This window comes from Salvelinus fontinalis, chromosome 14, assembly GCF_029448725.1.
Source record: "Salvelinus fontinalis isolate EN_2023a chromosome 14, ASM2944872v1, whole genome shotgun sequence".
NCBI classification, from domain to species: Eukaryota; Metazoa; Chordata; class Actinopteri; order Salmoniformes; family Salmonidae; genus Salvelinus; species Salvelinus fontinalis.
In genome coordinates this window covers 46983853-47003375 of record NC_074678.1, presented here as the reverse complement: position 1 = coordinate 47003375, position 19523 = coordinate 46983853, and the positions used below count along the sequence as shown (strand labels likewise).

General features: G+C 45.7%; 1 protein-coding gene across 9 annotated transcripts in view; it reads right to left on the bottom strand.

Moving 5' to 3' along the window:
• Nucleotides 1–19523, bottom strand: part of patj (PATJ crumbs cell polarity complex component) — a 174925-nt gene that overhangs the window by 108888 nt on the left and 46514 nt on the right. For 8 of the 9 annotated variants that reach the window (XM_055862099.1, XM_055862106.1, XM_055862101.1 and 5 more), the window contains 6 exons: nucleotides 10781–10990; nucleotides 10297–10419; nucleotides 7986–8357; nucleotides 7554–7744; nucleotides 3516–3581; nucleotides 3209–3280 (listed from right to left, as the gene is read on the bottom strand). In XM_055862099.1, the coding sequence (XP_055718074.1) occupies nucleotides 3209–3280; nucleotides 3516–3581; nucleotides 7554–7744; nucleotides 7986–8357; nucleotides 10297–10419; nucleotides 10781–10990 (1034 nt within the window). The remainder of the gene's footprint in view (nucleotides 1–3208; nucleotides 3281–3515; nucleotides 3582–7553; nucleotides 7745–7985; nucleotides 8358–10296; nucleotides 10420–10780; nucleotides 10991–19523) is intronic. The other variant, XM_055862102.1, reaches the window with a different exon arrangement.

Here is a 19523-nt window from a genome sequence, read left to right as displayed (position 1 = left end):
GGGGGGGGGGTCAGCTCAGATAAGGAGGTAAAGATATCACGTCGGGCTGTTTAGAGCTATTTTGGGTAATCCTTTCACTTCACATCCGGTGTCATAACACATTATGACACCGTCATAACAGCTTGACATAACCTGTCATAATATGGTCATAACACTGTCGTGACCATTATATTTAGACCTTTGTGACATTTATTGCGTTATTTTATGGCTGGTTATGACACCTACATAAGAGTGTCAAAACCCCCAGAACCTACCACACCAGCAAAACATCCCATTACACCGTAGCCTACTTAGCAACAGTATGTTAAATACATCTATTTTTTTAATTGACCATACGAAATTTTCGTTATAATTGCGCACATATTGATGTCAGACATGCACCTATTGCAATGCTGTTGCTGATGACTGGGATGAATGCAGGAGCAGATTTCAGGAGCAGGACAAGACACCCTCTTTTTGACTGATGACTGATATAAGGGCATGTACGTGATAGGCCTATCTGGCTTAAATGAATACGATGGTCATAATGCTTCTTGACAGTCATCAACTGTACTTTCTTAGTCCAAGTAAAGTGACACAGGATGATCGTAACGCTTCATGACAGTGTCATACAGCGTATTTTCTACAAGTTGTTTAAAATACGCTGAAAAAACCCAAAACATGACCAAAGAATTCATTACAACAAAAGGAATTGAGAAACTAACTTTCAAAATGAAAGGAAACTTCTTGTCAGGGATTTTTTTTTACTTGAATAAATGTGGGTTGACACTTATGGAGGTGCCATAAAATAACGCACTGTGTGACAAGATAGTCTAAATATATGGATCATGATAGTGTCATGACCATTTTATAACAGGTTTATGACCTGTTACGACATATGACATGGTTATGACTGTGAAATCACGTGTAATGACACGGCGTCATGTAAAGTGTTACCCTATTTTGTATATTAGAAAAGCAAATGTACCAAAACTTATTTTTGTTGATTTATGGTTGAATAACAATTGTATGGAAAACGCTTATTATGTAGACATTTTGGAAACGGTTATTGGTCTTTATTTGTGTGGAATATCCATTTATTTTCTTTTGTGACACCTGGTGGCCAATTGCTGATTTACCTGTAGAGTAGTATACAAGTAGTCTGACCATACTGCTCATTATTGGCCCACATTAATTGGATATTTGAGTGATATAAAATAAAAGTTAACTAAACCTGACAAGTTTGAGCGGTTTAGGCTAATTTCCCATACTTTGTGGGCTCTGCCTGTCAAGCAACAGAAGGACGCATTTGCAGATGTTCTGTTAGTTGACTAGGTTTACTTAGCAAGCTACCGGTAGAAACTTTATACAGTTGTCTAGTCCTAGTACTAGACCTAATGTACTTTTGTTCTCCGACCAACGTAGGCCTACCTAGCAAAGTTAGCTAATGTTATCCCCTGTTCAATATTGCTTTTAAAAGAGTGTTTCATCGCGAATGCTTGATGGACTACGTTAAATTGGCTAGCTCGCTTAAAACAGATCACTTCAATATGGCTAGTTAACAAACAAACTTTCAGGACATAAACTAGATGGCTTTACAGTTCATATAAGAAAATCAGTCAATTGGAGAGCAAGGCCCAGCCAATCAGAATCAGTTTCTCCCCACAAATTGGCTTTTTTTACACACAGTATCATCAGCTGTCCGGGTGGCTGGTCTCAGACAATCGCACATGTGAAGAAGCAGGATGTGGAGGTCCTGGGCTGGCGTGGTTACACGTGGTCTGCGTTTGTGACGCCGGTTGGACATAGTGCCAAATTCTCTAAATTGACGTTGGAGGCGGCAAATGGTAAAGAAATTAACATTAAATTCTCTGGCTACAGCTCTGGTGAACATTCCTGCAGTCAGCATGCCAATTCCACACTCCCTCAACTTGAGACATCTGTGGCATTGTGTTATGTGACAAAACTGCACATATGAGTGGCCTTTTATTGTCCCCAGCACAAGGTGCACCTGTGTAATGATCATGCTTATTAAATCAGCTTCTTGATATGCCACACCTGTCAGGTGAATGGATTACCTTGGCAAAGGAGAAATGGTCACTGACAGGGCTACAAACAAATTTGCGCACACAATTTGAGAGAAATAAGCATTTTGTGCAAATGGAACATTTCTGGGATCTTTTATTTGAGCTCATGAAACATGGGACCAACAGTATATTAGTGGTGATGACAGTATTTCCCGACTGACAACTTCATTACCAGGACGAGGACTTGCCGATCAAGCTCTAATCAAAAGCTAAATGACATGCTGTTTGCTTAGCTGGCTAGCTACATGCCATATGCCAAATGGATAGGCTACCATCACGTATCTGAAAATAAATGACCAATTGATGTTTACTGATCATGAAAAACATGCAGTTACATGCTGTATAACTCTGACAGACCTAAATGGGCGCAATTGTTTTGCATGGAATAAATCGGACAATCCCTTGAAAACGGCACATACCGGTAGTTGTTAATGGTTTTAGAGAAGCTGGCCCCCCAGCAGCCAAATCGAAAGCTCTGCACTGTATTGTGAGGTTTTATTGATAATGACCTATATGTGCTTCTCATTTGAATTGATCATTGTCTACCCCAAGAAATAAGGCATAACAGACAATGCTATATCTTAAATATAGTCACAGGTAAACGGCGTCGTTCATCAACTCATTTATTTAAGACTATATTCATGATATTGAACAGCCTCACATGCTATATCATTTGGCCCATAGACTTGTCCGGAACTTGCAAAGAGAGAGGGGGGGGGGGGGGGGGTGGAGCTACCGCTCCGCTTCCTGCTTCTGCTCCTCGTTTTAGTATCTTTTCTAAAAGATACTGTCCCCTGTCAACTTAATCAAGCATCTGATGCAATTACAGAATATGTTAGTTGTGGGTTTCCAAGATTATGCAGTCAAAGAAACCACAAACAAGCTGAATTTTATAATCCATAATAATGACACCGACGCAGGATTTTGTCCGGTCACAGTGCATTCTAAATTGCTGAGGGGAGATAGGCACAGGTGTGCCAATATTGATGAATGCGGCGCGGTTTCCAATTCTGCTCATCCAAAATCAGGCGCGCCCATGATCCCAACTACCCATTTTAGTGAACCGTTACGCCTCTGCTAAAGAGCATCTGTTCAGGTTCTCATTGAAAAGACACTGTCTGTAATACAGCAGAGACACTCACCTGCGTGGGGGTCCCCAGTGGCTGAACGCAGGGGTTTCCTCTCCCTCTCCTTCCTCCCTCTCAGGTAGATCACTAAGAGCAAAACACGCAAAATGTTGTCGACCAACAACTCTGTTGTCCCTGTATGTTCTATTTTCCTGTATCTACACGCCGCCTGCTTCCCGCTGACCACTGCAAGGTCTCTAAACCTCGAACGGCATACATTACATACAATAAAGGTTTCATGAAAACCAAAAATCGATGGTGAATGTAGCGTATGAAGGGAATTTAATGAACCTGTCTCTACAGATGTGTTGTGTTCTCCTACCTGTGTCCACCTCCTCCACCCTGGCCCCTCCTCTTCCTCCTCTCCGTGTCAACCAAACGCACCGAGCTACAGGAGAACAAATCAACCATTAGGTCGATCAATCAATCATTATATTGTCCCAAAAATGTGTACTTTAATACAATACACTGTTCTTTTACGTTCTGAAGTTGTAGGTGTGCATATGGAGTATGATACCGTATGTGTATGTGGCGCATGAGGATATGGGCAATTCCACGATAATGGGATTATGCTGCGAGACAGATTTTTCACTTTAAAGGGGATACGTCGGGATATTGTCATTTAAGCCCGTTTTAACTACTTCCCTAGAGACAGGTAAACTCGTGCATATCATTTTTATGTCTCTGCATCCAGTATGAAGGAAGTCAGAGGAAGTTTTGCATGCCATTGCCAACTAGCAGATGTCGTAGACTTCCAGTCATTGCGCTAACGCTAGTTAACAACTAACTTCAAACTGCATGCAGAGACATAAAAATGGTATCCAGCGTCTGACTCTGGCGAAGTACAAAATCCCGAGGTATGCCTTTAAAAGGTATACCAAACAAGAAACATTGACTTCAAAGTTTAACAAACCGTATAACTCAACGCACAATGACTACTTTGAACAATTTCCACAGAAAAGTTTACAAAAACACATTTAGAGGAAGAACTGTGCAGATACAAAGTGGAATTGCCCATCTGACATAGCGACCAGTAGCACTGAAAATAACAGCGTCACGTTTGAATATGTGTGGGTGCTTGTGTCACTTCAGCGTTAGCTAGCGCTAGTCGGCTGTACCTGCACCAAAAGACCGGTATTTTGCATCGTATAGCTTGGCCTCAATCTTTATAAATAGTGAGCCAACATGTTTTCGGCACTTTTACTTCCATGACTGATCAAAACTCATTTTCTCATGCACTCTCGTCTTTCTGCAGCAGATATACTGAGCAATATGCTTTTAACATCAAATCGCAGTATCGAATCGAAATGCATATAGAATTGTGAGAATCGTGATACATATTGTATCGGCACCTAAGTATCGTGAGGTCCCTAGCAATTCCCCGTCCTGAAGAGAGAGATGATAAATGAATTCGATCTTCATCTCACGCGGCAAGAGATGCGGTCAAAACCACGATTGCGAGTATGAATGAGGCGGTTAGGGACGTGAGGAGAAGTCAAAACTTCCTTTGGGCTCTTTTTGGTATAATAGAAATCGGACGAGAGGAGAAAAATTAAAAAAGGAACTGCTCAAGACCGCGATATCGGCTTCGTACTTGATCCTGCACTGTGAAATTGGGCTGAGTGGGATTTGAAAGGGCTTTGTGGTTGAGAACGCTTGTGGAGATCAAACCACAAATGTATTCTGTTTTCATGTAGTGTTAGAAACCTCTGGTGATGTGTCGGGCCAAAGCTCTATTACTGCGGAAAGTTTGCACATAAAAAGGTGGAACAAATTCATAAGTAAAGGTTCAGAAGAATGTGTGTGATTACAAGGGCTGAATGCAAATTTGGCATCCCCGAATTTTCCTATCCTAGTATATCCCAATCCTGGTCCGAGGGACCCAAAGGAGCGCACATGTAACAGTTAGCCACCGGGTTAATGGGCATCTTGATTTTCCCGGTCTTAATGTCCTCAGTACTATCTAATTTATTCCTCTATATCTATGTTATTTTTTTGCTGTACCATTTGTTTTGTTATGTTTCGTCAGGGACAACACAGTATTTTGGGATGGGGGATGCTTTCGTGGGAGGGATATTTGTAGACAATTGGAGGTTTACATAGACTCAGTTGCAGATACAGAATGTTTAGCAGCTACGGTGCATTCAGAAAGTATTCAGACGCCTTGACCGTTTGCACATTTTGTTACGTTACAGCTTTTCCCCCGCAATCTACACACAACACCCCCATAATGACAAAGCAGAATCAGGTTTTTGGAAATGTATTAAAACAAAACAAAAATGGAAATATGACATTTACATAAGTATTCCGACCCTTTACTCAGTACTTTGTTGAAGCACCGTTGGCAGCGATTACAGCCTTGAGTCTTCTTGGGTATGACGCTACAAGCTTGACACACCTGTATTTTGGGAGTTTCCACATTCTTCTCTGCAGATCCTCTCAAGCTCTGTCAGGTTGGATGGGGAGCCTCGCTACACAGCTATTTTCAGGTCTCTCCAGAGATATTAGACCGGCTTCAAGTCCGGGCCCTGGCTGGGCCACTCAAGGATACTCAGACTTGTCCCGAAGCCACTCCTGCGTTGTCTTGGCTGTGTGCTTAGTGTCGTTGTCCTGTTGGAAGGTGAACCTTCACCCCAGTTGGAGGTCCTGAGCGCTCTGGAGCAGGTTTTCGTCAAGGATCTCTCTGTACTTTGCTCCGTTCATCTTTGCCTCGATCCTGACTAGTCTCCCAGTCCCTGCCACTGAAAAACATCCCCACAGCATGATGTTGCCACCACTATGCTTCACCGTAGGGATGTTATTGGCCAGGTGATGAGCGGTGCCTGGTTTCCGCCAGACGTGACACTTGGCATTCAGGCCAAAGAGTTCAATCTTGGTTTCATCAGACCAGAGAATCTTGTTTATCATGGTCTGAGTGTCCTTTAGGCGCCTTTCATCTAATTTGTATATACTGTATTATATTCTACAGTATTTTAGTTGATGCCACTCTGACATTGCTCAATCTAATATGTATATATTTCTTGATTCCCTTCTTTTACTTTTAGATGTGTGTGTATTGTTGTGAATCGTTAGCTACTACTGCACTGTTGGAGCTAGGAAAACAAGCATTTCACTACACCCCCAATAACATCTGCGTATGTGACTAATAAAATTTGATTTGGGCAAACTCTAAGCGGGCTGTCATGTGCCTTTTACTGAGGAGTGTCTTCCGTCTGGCCACTACCATAAAGGCCTGATTGCTGGAGTCCTGCAGAGATGGCTGTCCTTCTGGAAGGTTCTTCCATCTACACAGAAAAATTCTAGAGCTTTGTCAGAGTGACAATCTGGTTCTTGGTCACCTCCCTGACCAATGCCCTTCTTCCCCGATTACTCAGTTTGGCCGGGTGGTCAGCTCTAGGAAGAGTCTTGGTGGTTCCAAACTTCATCGATTTAAGAATGATGAGGCCACTATGTTCTTGGGGACTTTCAATGCTGCAGAAATGTTATGGTACCCTTCCCCAGATCTGTGCCTTGACACAATCCTGTCTCGGAGCTCAACGTACAATTCCTTCGACCAAATCATGTCCAATAAATTGAATTTACCACAGGTGGACTCCAATCAAGTTGGAGTCCAAGTTGTCGAAACATCTCAAGGATGATCAATGGAAACAGGATGCACCTGAGCTCAATTTCAAGTCTCATAGCAAACGGTCTGAATACTTATGGAAATAAGATATGTTTTTTGTTTTTTTATACATTTGCAAAAAATTCCAAACCCCTTTTTTTTGCTTTTTCATTGTGGGGTATTGTGTGTAGATTGCTGAGAAAATGTTTATATTTAATACCATTTTAGAATAAGGCTGTAACGTAAGAAAATGTGGATAAAGTCAAGGGGTCTGAATACTTCCCGAAGGCACTGTATATCAAATTACTTTATTCTTGCTATAACTGTAAAATAAGAATTTGTTCTTAACCGCCTTGCCTACACCTTGCCTAGGTCATTGCCTGCTATACCACCCTTTCACCAGCAGAGGGGGCGCTAAGCCCACCAGAGAGCCAGGATCTGCAGACCAATTTATCAGCAGATGAAAAGGAAATGAATCCATTACCTCAAAGATACATGTAATTGCATGTAAATCTTACTCAACCCACTAAAGACGAGATATGACGTCAATGAACACTCAAGGCAGTTTACTAAAAAAAAAAGCCTGCTAAATGGCGTATATTACTATTATTATGATATGATTTCAGGTATTTTTTTAAACACCCGCAGTATTGGTTCAACTTCTCACCCACATTTTTGTAGAAATCATTTGTTGTGGGTAAATAGGTGTCAGAATGTGAGTGAGAGCAAGAGAGAGAGAGAGAGAGAGGTACTGACTCAGTGTCCGTGTCAGTCAGGGTGAGTTCTGATCCTCCGTTCCTGGAGTCTGAGTCTGCCTCACTGTCCCCACCCGTCTCCACCCAGGAGTCCACAGACTGACCCAGAGTGAGCTGGTCAAGAAGGGCTCTGGGCTGCAGGTCTGGATTGGGCATCTCCTCCACCTCCTCCACCTGTTTAGGAGGGCAAAACTAAAATGGTATCATCCTGTCCCCAGACACACTTACCTAAATAATAACGGGACGCACTGTGATGTGTAGCATTATTTCAGAACATAATAATGATTGAATAGTAACAGTGGTCTTGAAGACTGCATGAGATGAGCTGAGTCAGGTGTGTTACAGCCGTACCCTGTTGGCCAGATGTAGAGGTGGAAGGAAGCCAGACATCTCTTGCCTGACCTGCCAGCGCACAACACTGTAGAGCACTCACCTTTTCCTGAGCTCCAGAGTGGACAGAGGCCGGCGGGACGGGGCCTCCGTTGTCTCTCTCCCACTCTCCCCATGAAGGTGGGGGTTTTCTGGGGTAGGAGTCCACCACCTGCCCCTCCCTAACCTCCACCTCCACTCCAACCTCCTCTTCATCATCCACGGCCATCTCCCTCTCCTCTCCCATTGGGCTGGGCGTTAAGGTGGGAGTTGGGGTGGGGTTAAGGCTCCTAGTGGTCAAGGTGGGGGTGGGGTTAATGGTTAAGGCAGGGGTCAAAGGTGAGGTGTAGCGAGGGAAGCTACCGTCCAGGATCAGCTCGGGTTCGTCCTCTTCCTGTCCAAGATCCTCCGGGAGGATGGAGCCATCAGCAAAGCCCTGGACACACACACTATTGTGTCAATATCCAATGACAACGTTCGCAAGAGGGAAAGCATGCGGGTGAGATGATTTTCACATCTATGATCCACTTCAACAGTGTGATTTCACTTCAGCTGCAAGAGATTAAAATTGGGCCCAGTCTTTAAGGAATAGAAGGTTGAAAGTGGTGTTAAGTGGTTACAAAAGATGCTTCAAGAACAACCTGTTTGACCAACCACTGCATAGATCTACACTACCGGTCAAAAGTTTTAGAACACCTACTCATTCAAAGGTTTTTCTTTATTTTTACTATTTTCTACATTGTAGAATAATAGTGAAGATATCAAAACTACAAAATAACACATATGGAATCATGTAGTAACCAAAAAAGTGTTAAATGAAATATATTTTATATTTGAGATTCTTCAAATAGCCACCCTTTGCCTTGATGACAGCTTTGTACACTCTCTTAACCAACATTCTCTCAACCAGCTTCACCTGGAATGCTTTTCCAACAGTCTTGAAGGAGATCCCAAATATGCTGAGCACTTGTTGGCTGATTTCCTTCACTCTGCGGTCCGACTCATCCCAAACCATCTCATTGGGTAAAGGTCGAGGGATTGTGAAGGCCAGGTCATCTGATGCAGCACTCCATCACTCTCCTTCTTGGTCAAAAAGCTGCAGAATGCTGTGGTAACCATGCTAGTTAAGTGTGCCTTGAATTCCAAATAAATCACAGACAGTGTCACATGCAAAGCATCCATTCACCCACACTGCGTCTCACAAAGACATGGCGGTTGGAACCAAAAATCTCAAATTTGGACTCATCAGACCAAAAGACAAATTTCCACCAGTCTAATGTCAATTGCTAGTATTTCTTGGCCCAAGCAAGTCTCTTCTTCTTATTGGTGTCCTTTAGTAGTGGTTTCTTTGCAGCAATTCGACCATGAAGCCTTGATTCACACAGTCTCCTCTGAACAGCTAATGTTGAGATGTGTCTGCTACTTGAACTCTGAAGCATTTATTTGGGCTGCAATTTCTGAGGCTGGTAACTCTAATGAACTTTTCCTCTGCAGCAAAGGAAACTCTGGGTCTTCCTTTCCTGTAGCAGTCCTCATGAGAGCCAGTTTCATCATAGCTCTTGATGGTTTTTGCGACTGCGCTTGAAGAAACTTTCAAAGTTCTTGAAATCCGGATTGACTGACATTCATGTCTTAAAGTAATGATGGACTGTCGTTTCTCTTTGCTTATTTGAGCTGTTCTTGGTCTTTTACCAAATAGGTCTATCTTCTGTATACCCCCCCACCTTGTCACAACACAACTGATTGGCTCAAACGCATTTAGTAGGAAAGAAGGCACACCTGTTAATTGAAATGCATTCCAGGTGACTACCTCATGAAGTTGGTTGAGAGAATGCAAAACGTGTGCGACGCTGTCATCGAGGCAAAGGGTGGCTACATTGAAGAATCTCAAATATAAAACATAATTTGATTTGTCAAACAAATGATTCCATGTGTTATTTCATAATTTGGATGTTTTCACTACTATTCTACAACGTAGAAAAAAGTTTAAAAAAGAAAAACCCTTGAACGAGTAGGTGTTGTAAAACAATTCTCCGGTAGTGTACATCCAACCGAAAACACACCCAACATCACTCAGGTCAGTAGGGACCTCGGGTGTCAAAAGACTACCTGACCGTTTTATCACTGCTATCAGAACCTTCTGATGTGTGACAAAACAGCTTCGAAGAGCAATGAAGGGCTGGGCCTCATTCTCTTTCGCATACACACATACCCAATACTAGTGGCGGCCTGTCAAAGCTAAGCCAGGGGTACTTAGCCAGGGGTACTTCCTTCTGTTCGTTATGTAGTGATCCTAATCCTGATATTAGAGCTTTGAGCGTAATGTTAAAAAGGTGCTGTATTGTAAACATACTACCGTGGTGCTATTACAGTACCTTGGAAACAGGCAGAAGTGAGTGTGTAAGCAAGAGGGACACACTCTCCTCTCGGCCCTTGCTCTGTCCCTCTGTCCTCCGGAGCGCCAGGTCCCCATGTCCCTTCTCCTCTGCTCCTTCCATCTAGAAGGAGACACACATACAGGTGGCACCATTCACACACTGTCAGGATTTCCTATAAGACTACACAGTCTCAATATACTGTAGTTACAGAAGCTGAAAACAGGTCATCACGCCCCTGCAACAGACTTTTTTTGGACAACTAGGATCAGATATTCAAGGCTGTGTTCTTCAAAAATAAAAAAGTAAATTCCATCACAAGTCAACAGCGTCACTAATACGTGGCATCAAGCACCAAACACCTTTTAACACAAGTTTAAAAGAACACAAAAACTCAAGCAAAAAGAAAACGTGAAAAGAAATCCCTGTCCCTGTCATAACAAATCTACTTAAGTGAAGTTCCCGACATCACCGCGGTACGTACCACTAATGGCTTGCAGATGCCCAAGTAGACGGTTCCAGACGGGGCGGCCTTGAGCACCTCCACGGCCTGGGGCAGGGTGCACGTGTCCAGGTAGGTGTCGTTGACAAACACCAGCTGGTCCCCGGGGAGCACGCCCCCATGGCACTCTGCCACGCCGCCGGGCACCAGCGAGCGGATGACGATGACGGAGCGCGCAACGTCCAGAGGATCCTGCAGAGGGCGACACAGACCAGGAGAAAAAAGTGTGTGTGAGAGAGAGAGCGAGCAAGCGAGGAAGGGGTGAGGGAGAGAGAGAGGGGGTGAGGGAGAGAGAGAGGGGGTGAGGGAGAGGGGGTGAGGGAGAGGGGGTGAGGGAGAGGGGGTGAGGGAGAGGGGGTGAGGGAGAGGGGGTGAGGGAGAGAGGGTGAGGGAGAGAGGGGGAGGGAGAGAGGGGGAGGGAGAGAGGGGGAGGGAGAGAGAGAGAGGGTGAGGGAGAGAGAGAGAGGGTGAGGGAGAGAGAGAGAGGGTGAGGGAGAGAGAGAGAGGGTGAGGGAGAGAGAGAGAGGGTGAGGGTGAGAGAGAGAGGGTGAGGGAGAGAGGGGGAGGGAGAGAGGGGGAGGGAGAGAGGGGGAGGGAGAGAGGGGGAGGGAGAGAGGGGGAGGGAGGGAGGGGAGAGGGAGAGAGAGAGAGAGGGGGGAGGGGGAGAGAGAGAGAGGGGGGAGAGAGAGAGGGGGGGAGAGAGAGACATACACACACGCATGAACACACTCATATGAACACACAGTACGCAAGCCTGCAAACACTAACACATACACACACTCACATGTTCTTACACAGCACATTAGGGCAATGTCTTGCTGGCTTCTCATTTACAGATTTAAAGCAACTGATGAGTTGGACAAAACCATTCTGCTGAAGTATACTACAACGATTCCTGCCCCCTGTGCCAAATGAGGTGTGTGTGTGTGTGTGTGTGTGTGTGTGTGTGTGTGTGTGTGTGTGTGTGTGTGTGAGATCTGTGGATGTGGAGAAACAGCAGAGGGTAATTACAGAAAAGATGTCTCTATCTTTCACTCAAAATGTGACAGGTTTCTGACGAGTCACTTCACTTCGCTAACAGTAAGCACTTTGGCAACATTGGCCGTGTCCTTGAACAGTCCATCGCCAATAAAGCATATAAGGTGAACCGTGCCGTTCTGGGGAGAAGCTGTTGATGATGGAGCTGAGCACAGTGGATTATGCTTTTCCAGCTGTACTGTCTAATATATGGTGGGTGTTTTATGGTTTGACTACATGTGTGGGGACCAGAAGTCCTCACAAGGATAGTACAACTAGGACAATTTGGACAAGTGGGGACATTTCGCCAGTCCCCACAAGGAAAAAGGCTATTTTAGGCTTACAATTGGGGTTAGACCTAGGGTTAGGAGTAAGGTTTTGGTTCAGGGTTAGGGGTTAGGTTTAGGTTAAGGGAAAACAGAATTTTCAATAAGAATCAATTGTTTGGTCCCCACAAGGACAGTAAAACAAACGTGTGTGTGTGTGCTTACGTCTCAGTGTGTCTACAGCCCAGGTTCCATCCATCTCGGAGGCCTGCTGACTCCATCAGCACAGGAACACAACAGGAAGGAGGCTTGGCACAGCCAGCCAAAACAAAGTCAGAAATCACCTCAACGCAAAACACAGGCAACGCCATGGCGCCTCGAGACACTCTGGCAACACGTCCTTGTCCCAATGAACCACCAGTGTGTTCTGCGTCATGGTTCTGTCCCAAAGGACCCTGGTGAAAAGTAGTGCACTGCATTGGGAATAGGGTGCCATTTGGTACGAACACCTATGAGTGCATTTGTACTGACTGCTGAGCACGTAACTGGTCAATATAAATGTTACAATGCACATTTACTGTCGAGGCGGGAATTCATTGTAACTGAATCGGAACCACAACCCTGGGTGTTGCAAGCAGATGTTGGACGAACTAATTTTGTTTTAAATACTTTAGGTACGCTTGATAGAGCTCGCCCGGGGGGGAAATGGAACCAATGGAGTAGTCCCAAAAGTGCAAATCCTGCCCACCCTGTGCTCTGTCTGACCTAAAATCAAACTCGCCTGACTGGTTTGCTCGCCTAGCCCCATGCTGAGCCATTGGGAAGTATGAGAACACTAGTAAAAAAAGCTCTTCTCACGCCATCACCGTCCTACTGACAGTTACGTAAATGTATCGAAGGGCCCAACAAAGCCACACTTACCCTCTCATCCCAAGTGTGACTGGTATCAATCACGGCCCGGGCAGCCCGAGCCATAAAACTGCAATTCAGCCCCAATTTGATGCCTCCCACAATGCATTTTGACGACCCATATGGGCGTCATTTTATGTGACTAGCGCTGGTTATAAAAGTGATTAACAAGTGGTTATTTCGATATAAAAACTAAAGCTGTACAAGGCTAATTAGCGGGGAAGAGTCGGGGACAGCTATCTGTCTACGGGAAGAGAGAAGGAGTTATAACTCTATTATTATTATCTGTGGAGAGCGAGCGAGAGGGATCAAGTGTGTGTGTGTGTGTGTGTGTGTGTGTGTGTGTGTGATTGCGCATCCTAGTGTGTGTACATGCATGATTGTGTGTGTGTGTGCATCCAAATTCAAATCCCATCATAGTGTGTGTGTGTGGCGCTGAACAGGTGGGAAGGGGAGAAATGGGCAGAGGATAAGGAATGCTGACAGAGACTTCCTGAGGGAGGAGAGCAGCTCAATGGGAGAGGCATGTTGGGGGGGGGGACATGACTGGGTGCCCACATGAGGGCTCACAGATTGTAAGGCCATAGCAGAACATGGCACGCATGTAAACACACGTGCACAGTCACATGCTCCTACACACACGCCTAGCAACCTGGTTCCAGAGTTTCTACATCAAGTGACACGGCCTCTACTATGCCATTCTTCAGATGGAAAAATAAGTTGCCTCTAACCACAGCTATAGGATCAGATTACCCAGCCAAAATCCTTATTTCTTCACATTTAACCATTAGGAGGATGAAACAATATCTGATCCCAGGTCAGTGATCAGGGGAGACTCCTACCAACAGAGCCTGTTGCCTCCTGTGGAAAGAGGGCCTGACAGACAGCTAACATCACTAACACACTAAACACCGACAAGACCAGAACAAGGCCCTATTATCAAGATTCACCACAGAACTGGGGCAGGCAGCGAGCTACAGAACTCCAGGTCCAATTACTGTACTGAAACCTGTGATTACCCACTATACTACAGAGACAGAGACACACAGAGACACACAGAGAGACACACACAGAGAGACACACAGAGAGACACACAGAGAGACACACACAGAGACACACACAGAGACACACACAGAGAGACACACAGAGAGACACACAGAGAGACACACAGAGAGACACACAGAGAGACACACAGAGAGACACACAGAGAGACACACAGAGAGACACACAGAGAGACACACAGAGAGACACACAGAGAGACACACAGAGAGACACACAGAGAGACACACAGAGAGACACACAGAGAGACACACAGAGAGACACACAGAGAGAGACAGAGAGAGAGAAATGCAGGGGAAGAGGTGAACTGAGGCCTGGAAAGGAGAACAAGCACTGGGATCCAGTGTAATAGAGAAGTAGAGGAAGAATAAAAAGAAGCAGGGTTGAAAAAAAAGACTGGAAAAAAGTTGGGACGGGATGGGGGAAGGGGGTGGAAGTTCTACTCCAGCTGGTCCTTTCCAGAGACACAGGCCGCTTTGTCCGGCTCTGGAGTTTCAGCCAAGCGTGTTTCACCTCGCCTCGCCCCCGTTACACACACAAACACGCTCACAACACAGACGCCCACACACACTCGTCATACAGGCCCGGTGATGTCAGCAGAGTGGCTCTTAAAGTAGGGAGAGCGAGAGAGCGAGAGCAAGAGAGAAAGAGCGAGCGAGAGCAAGAGAGCGAGAGTGACAGAGAGAGAGACGGGCCCAACGTCCAAGCCTGTCAGCTTGAAATAAGTTGGTCATTCCTTATTTATGTTTCTGCTCAAGTGCGGAGATTTAAGGCTCTAATAAAATTGGGTCTCACCGGGTTGAAGGGGTGTTGGGGGGTGATTCTGGTAAATGCAACAGCTGCTCTCCATGTAACAACCGTGAGGTCAGTTCTCATCCAAAATAACAGGGCTCTGGCCAAAAGTAGAGCACTATGTAGGGAATAGGGTGCCATTTGTGACGTAGAATATGACAACATATGGCGTTGGGTAGCGCACTATGACTGTCCCTTTTCTCCGCAGTAGAAAATTCGGGCTAAATTACAGAAAGTTTCTACTGTGTACATAACAATGCCACAAGACGTCATGAGCGTCGTAAACTACTCGAGGCGAATACTTTCGGTTCCCGATCGAACAGAGAACATTTTAGGGCCAACAGTTTGAACAGTCGGCTATTATTCATAGTTGGCTATCGCAGACCCATTGGACATGAAAACCGCTCATTTGTGTTGTCAAAATAGGGCCCACAGGAGAAGGCTGCTTTATATTGGGTGGTCTGACTACCATCTTAGACACTAGAGATCTTTCACTGACAGCAGGAAATGAGCGTGATAGTGCAAGTCTAATAATCTTATAATCTCAGGAACAAGGAGAGCAGCCAGAGCTCTTCCAGCAGAGAGCAACCCTTTACACAACCCCACTGTGGTTTGCATTGTATGGGGGATAACTCACCCCTTCCTTAATCTTCCCCAGCCAAGACCTGTTAGTTAGCTATGTTAGCTTGTGGCTGTAGAGAGGGCTCCAGGAGTACCGGAAATAGGCCAAGGCTGTTGCTGTGTGCCAGGCCTTATGGTGGGGTAGCGGTGGGGCGGTGGGGCATGGCGTCAGACTAACAGATAGTCAAATCTGGAACTACCAACGTCCAGTCATCTGTCTGCTCCACTACTATTCAGAGTCTGCCTGTCTGTCTGCATGAGTGACGCTTCGGCTCCTCTGCAAATCTCCCTCAACGCAATTCCTGGAACTCTTGCTCTCTATCTCCACCCCTCACTCATCTGCCTTCCTCCATCCCCCCTCTCTCCATCCCCCATCTCTCCATCTGCCTTCCTCCATCCCCCCTCTCTCCATCCCCCATCTCTCCATCTGCCTTCCTCCATCCCCCCTCTCTCTCCATCCATCTGCCTTCCCTCTATCTCTCTCTCCATCCATCTGCCTTCCCCCTATCTCTCTCTCCATCCATCTGCCTTCCCCCTATCTCTCTCTCCATCCATCTGCCTTCCCCCTATCTCTCTCTCCATCCATCTGCCTTCCCCCTATCTCTCTCTCCATCCATCTGCCTTCCCCCTATCTCTCTCTCCATCCATCTGCCCCCACCCTCTCTCCATCCATCTGCCCCCCCCCCCTCTCTCTCCATCCATCTGCCCCCCCCCCTCTCTCTCCATCCATCTGCCCCCCCCCCCTCTCTCTCCATCCATCTGCCCCCCCCCCCTCTCTCTCCATCCATCTGCCCCCCCCTCTCTCTCCATCCATCTGCCCCCCCCTCTCTCTCCATCCATCTGCCCCCCCCTCTCTCTCCATCCATCTGCCCCCCCTCTCTCTCAATCCATCTGCCCCCCCTCTCTCTCAATCCATCTGCCCCCCCTCTCTCTCAATCCATCTGCCCCCCCCTCTCTCCATCCATCTGCCCCCCCCTCTCTCCATCCATCTGTCTTCCTCCATCCCCCCTCTCTCCATCCGCCTTCCTCCATCGCCCCCCCCCCCTTCTCTCATCCATCTGCCTTCCTCCATCCCCCCACTCCATCCATCTGCCTTCCTCCCCCCCTCTCTCTCTACATCAATCTGCCTTCCTCCACCCCCCTCTCTTTATCCAGCTCTCTCAATCCATCTCTTTGACTCTCGATCTCTCTCTTGCTCATCCATCTCAGCCGGACTGTCTCTCTGGGTTTGTTTTTGTTCCCTCCGTGGTTGGTCTCTGGAGGAGAACGAAGAGTTTGAAACGGGCTGACAATCTCAGGTTTGTATGTGGTGGATGACTAAGCCACTAGCGGTGACTGAGACAAGATTAGCGGAACGGCTAGCTACGATTCCAGTTAACCCTTTCACTGCAGTGCTTGGCAAGGGTGTTTACATTTGAGTCCTTTAGCAGACGCTCTTATTCAGAGCGACTTACAGTCAAGTGCATTCATCTTAAGATAGCTAGGTGGGACAACCACATATCACAGTGATAGTAAGTCCATTTTTCCGCAATAAAAAAAGTTATCAGCAAAGTCAGAGGTAGTAAGAGGAGAATAAAGTCAAGTGAGAATGTTGTTTGAGATGAAACCTTTTGCTTCACCAAAGTCCTCATTTATTTATCCCTTATTTTATCAGGGGGGGAAAGATCAACATAAACAATTTTTTTTTTTTAAGTGAGTCGGTTTATGTCAATGAACACAGTTTGACATGCATATTTGGACATGATATGTAGGGGTCTATAGTGACCGGTGGTAGTTGACCTACTGTATTCAAGTATTTATGGGATGTCTACATACGCAGTAGATCATAGTGCTGAGTGTTCCAGTACAACGCACTGGCCCAGACGCAGATATAAAGGTCGATGTACGTATGGCAGGGCTCCTGCAGCATGGTCAATGCAGGTCTGACAAAGGCTGTAAATTAACTCTCTCTTACACACACTGCAATTACACGCACGCACCTCGTAGCGGGGATGTTAAAGGACGTGTATGCTGGGAACCTGTGTCATACAGACAATCGCACTAAATAAGAGAGCAGGTGCCCCTAACTGGTCCAGGATCAGATCTAATCCTCCTACTAAAGGTTAAGGTTAGGCTTTGGGGCTGGCTTATCTGACCCTAGATCTGTGCTTGGGACCTTGAGCATGACTAACACAGAGCAGACTGCTGTTTATCGTTGCCGTGTGTGACGTAGCTCTCCGGTCAGCAACGTGCTTTAATGTCCACCGTGATCCAATTCAACTTACTCAGCTATTTACCAGCGGGCCACTCACTTAAATAACATTTCTTTGATCGGATTCTACCGTAGCTACAGACAACTGAATAAATAAGTAATAACAAATAAATAATACATTCCAGAGAATGATTTATGCTTCTCGGCTAAATCGTTGCCTGGCGAAACTAAACGCTCTATTGATGTGCAGGTGAGGCTATTTTTCTAGTGCCCGGCGAAAATTATAAATGGATTCCATTTCAGACGGAGTTCTCCGCTTCTTATTTCTCACAGTGAATTATTTTGGCCATGTAGGTAATGTATATTTGTCCCCACGTCGGGAACGTAACCTAATGCACTGTCTCACACACTGTGATTTATATAGAGACAAGTAAACTGAACAAACCATTGGTTTATGAGGTCTGAGGTACATTTATTTTGTCTTTGGCACCCTACTCCGTATGTAGCTCACTACTTTTGACCAGGGGCCATAGGGCTCAGGCGAAAAGTACTGCACTATATAGGGAACAGGGTGCCATTCTGAGACATTTGGCTGTGGTCACAGCCTACAAGGAGAGGAAACCTCCCCGTCTTGTTTCACTTTTTTGGAAACGGTTTACAAAGTTAACTTTTGCCATGACTCCATTGTATACTAGAGGTGAACAGGCCAATGAGGACAAGCAGTTGTTTCGGCTCAAATACAGTAGTGTGTGTGTGTGTGTGTGTGTGTGTGTGTGTGTGTGTGTGTGTGTGTGTGTGTGTGTGTGTGAAAGATTATCAAAACACTAAGCTGCCTTTAAAATTCTGTTGGACCTAGTGACACTGAACACACACACACTCACTTTCACCCCCCCTCCCAAGACACACATAGGGTCCTCAATCAAGATCCTTTACAGAGAAAGAAATCCTACGAATTCATGGATTACGCCAGCTTTCTTCAAATTCTCCCCGGGGAGAATAAAAGAAGAATGACTTTTAAATGGCTGGAGTGTACGAACAGCTGGGTTAAACCTGATCCCACTGAAGTGAAACTAAGCCAGGGTGCACCTCGCCAAAAGACCGTTTGAAAACCACCAAAAGTCGCCATCCATCTCCATTAAGGGGTGCCGGAGATGGGAGACACACAGGAGATACCGACAGCCACCCCCCCCCCCCCGCCCCCACCCAATCATTAGCCCCTCACCCATCGCTCATAATGATGGCCGTCACGCGTCTCACATATAAAAAGCCGCTTGCTGTCGCAGTTACATGAATACTAGTGTGACAGTCTGATTCGGGTCGTGCAGCTCCTCCCGGCGGGATGTTTCTAGTTAATGACGAGAGAGAGCGTGCGGCTGCTGTCGCTGGCCGTGTTGTAACGCCATGTGATACGATGTCGGACTATGATGTAGTCCGTTTCATACATATAAATATTGAAGTGATGTATAGCATAACTAGCCACCACTCCACAGTGACCTCTGAGGTGGTCTGCTTTAGTTCTGGGAAACCAGAGGGGTATACTACAAAGCATGATCAATTAGTTAGCTAGCTAACTTTGATACGCAAAAATTAATTAACTATTGTTTTTTGGGGTAAATTAAATAATCTAAAAATTAGATTTGTTTTGTTCTGTTTGTTGATTCAATTAGACCATGCCAACTTCAAGCCTACATTTTTTGTATAAAAAAAAATTATTAAAAAAAGGACATGAGAATATTTTGGCAAGTTAGCTGGCTAACTCTGATCCCGGCTTTGTAGCACAGCCCTCAGGTCTGAACTCCGGGATGCATTTCTTGAAAAATGAAAAGAGAAGGAACAGACACTGTCTAAACAAGGTTTACGACGGGAGTAC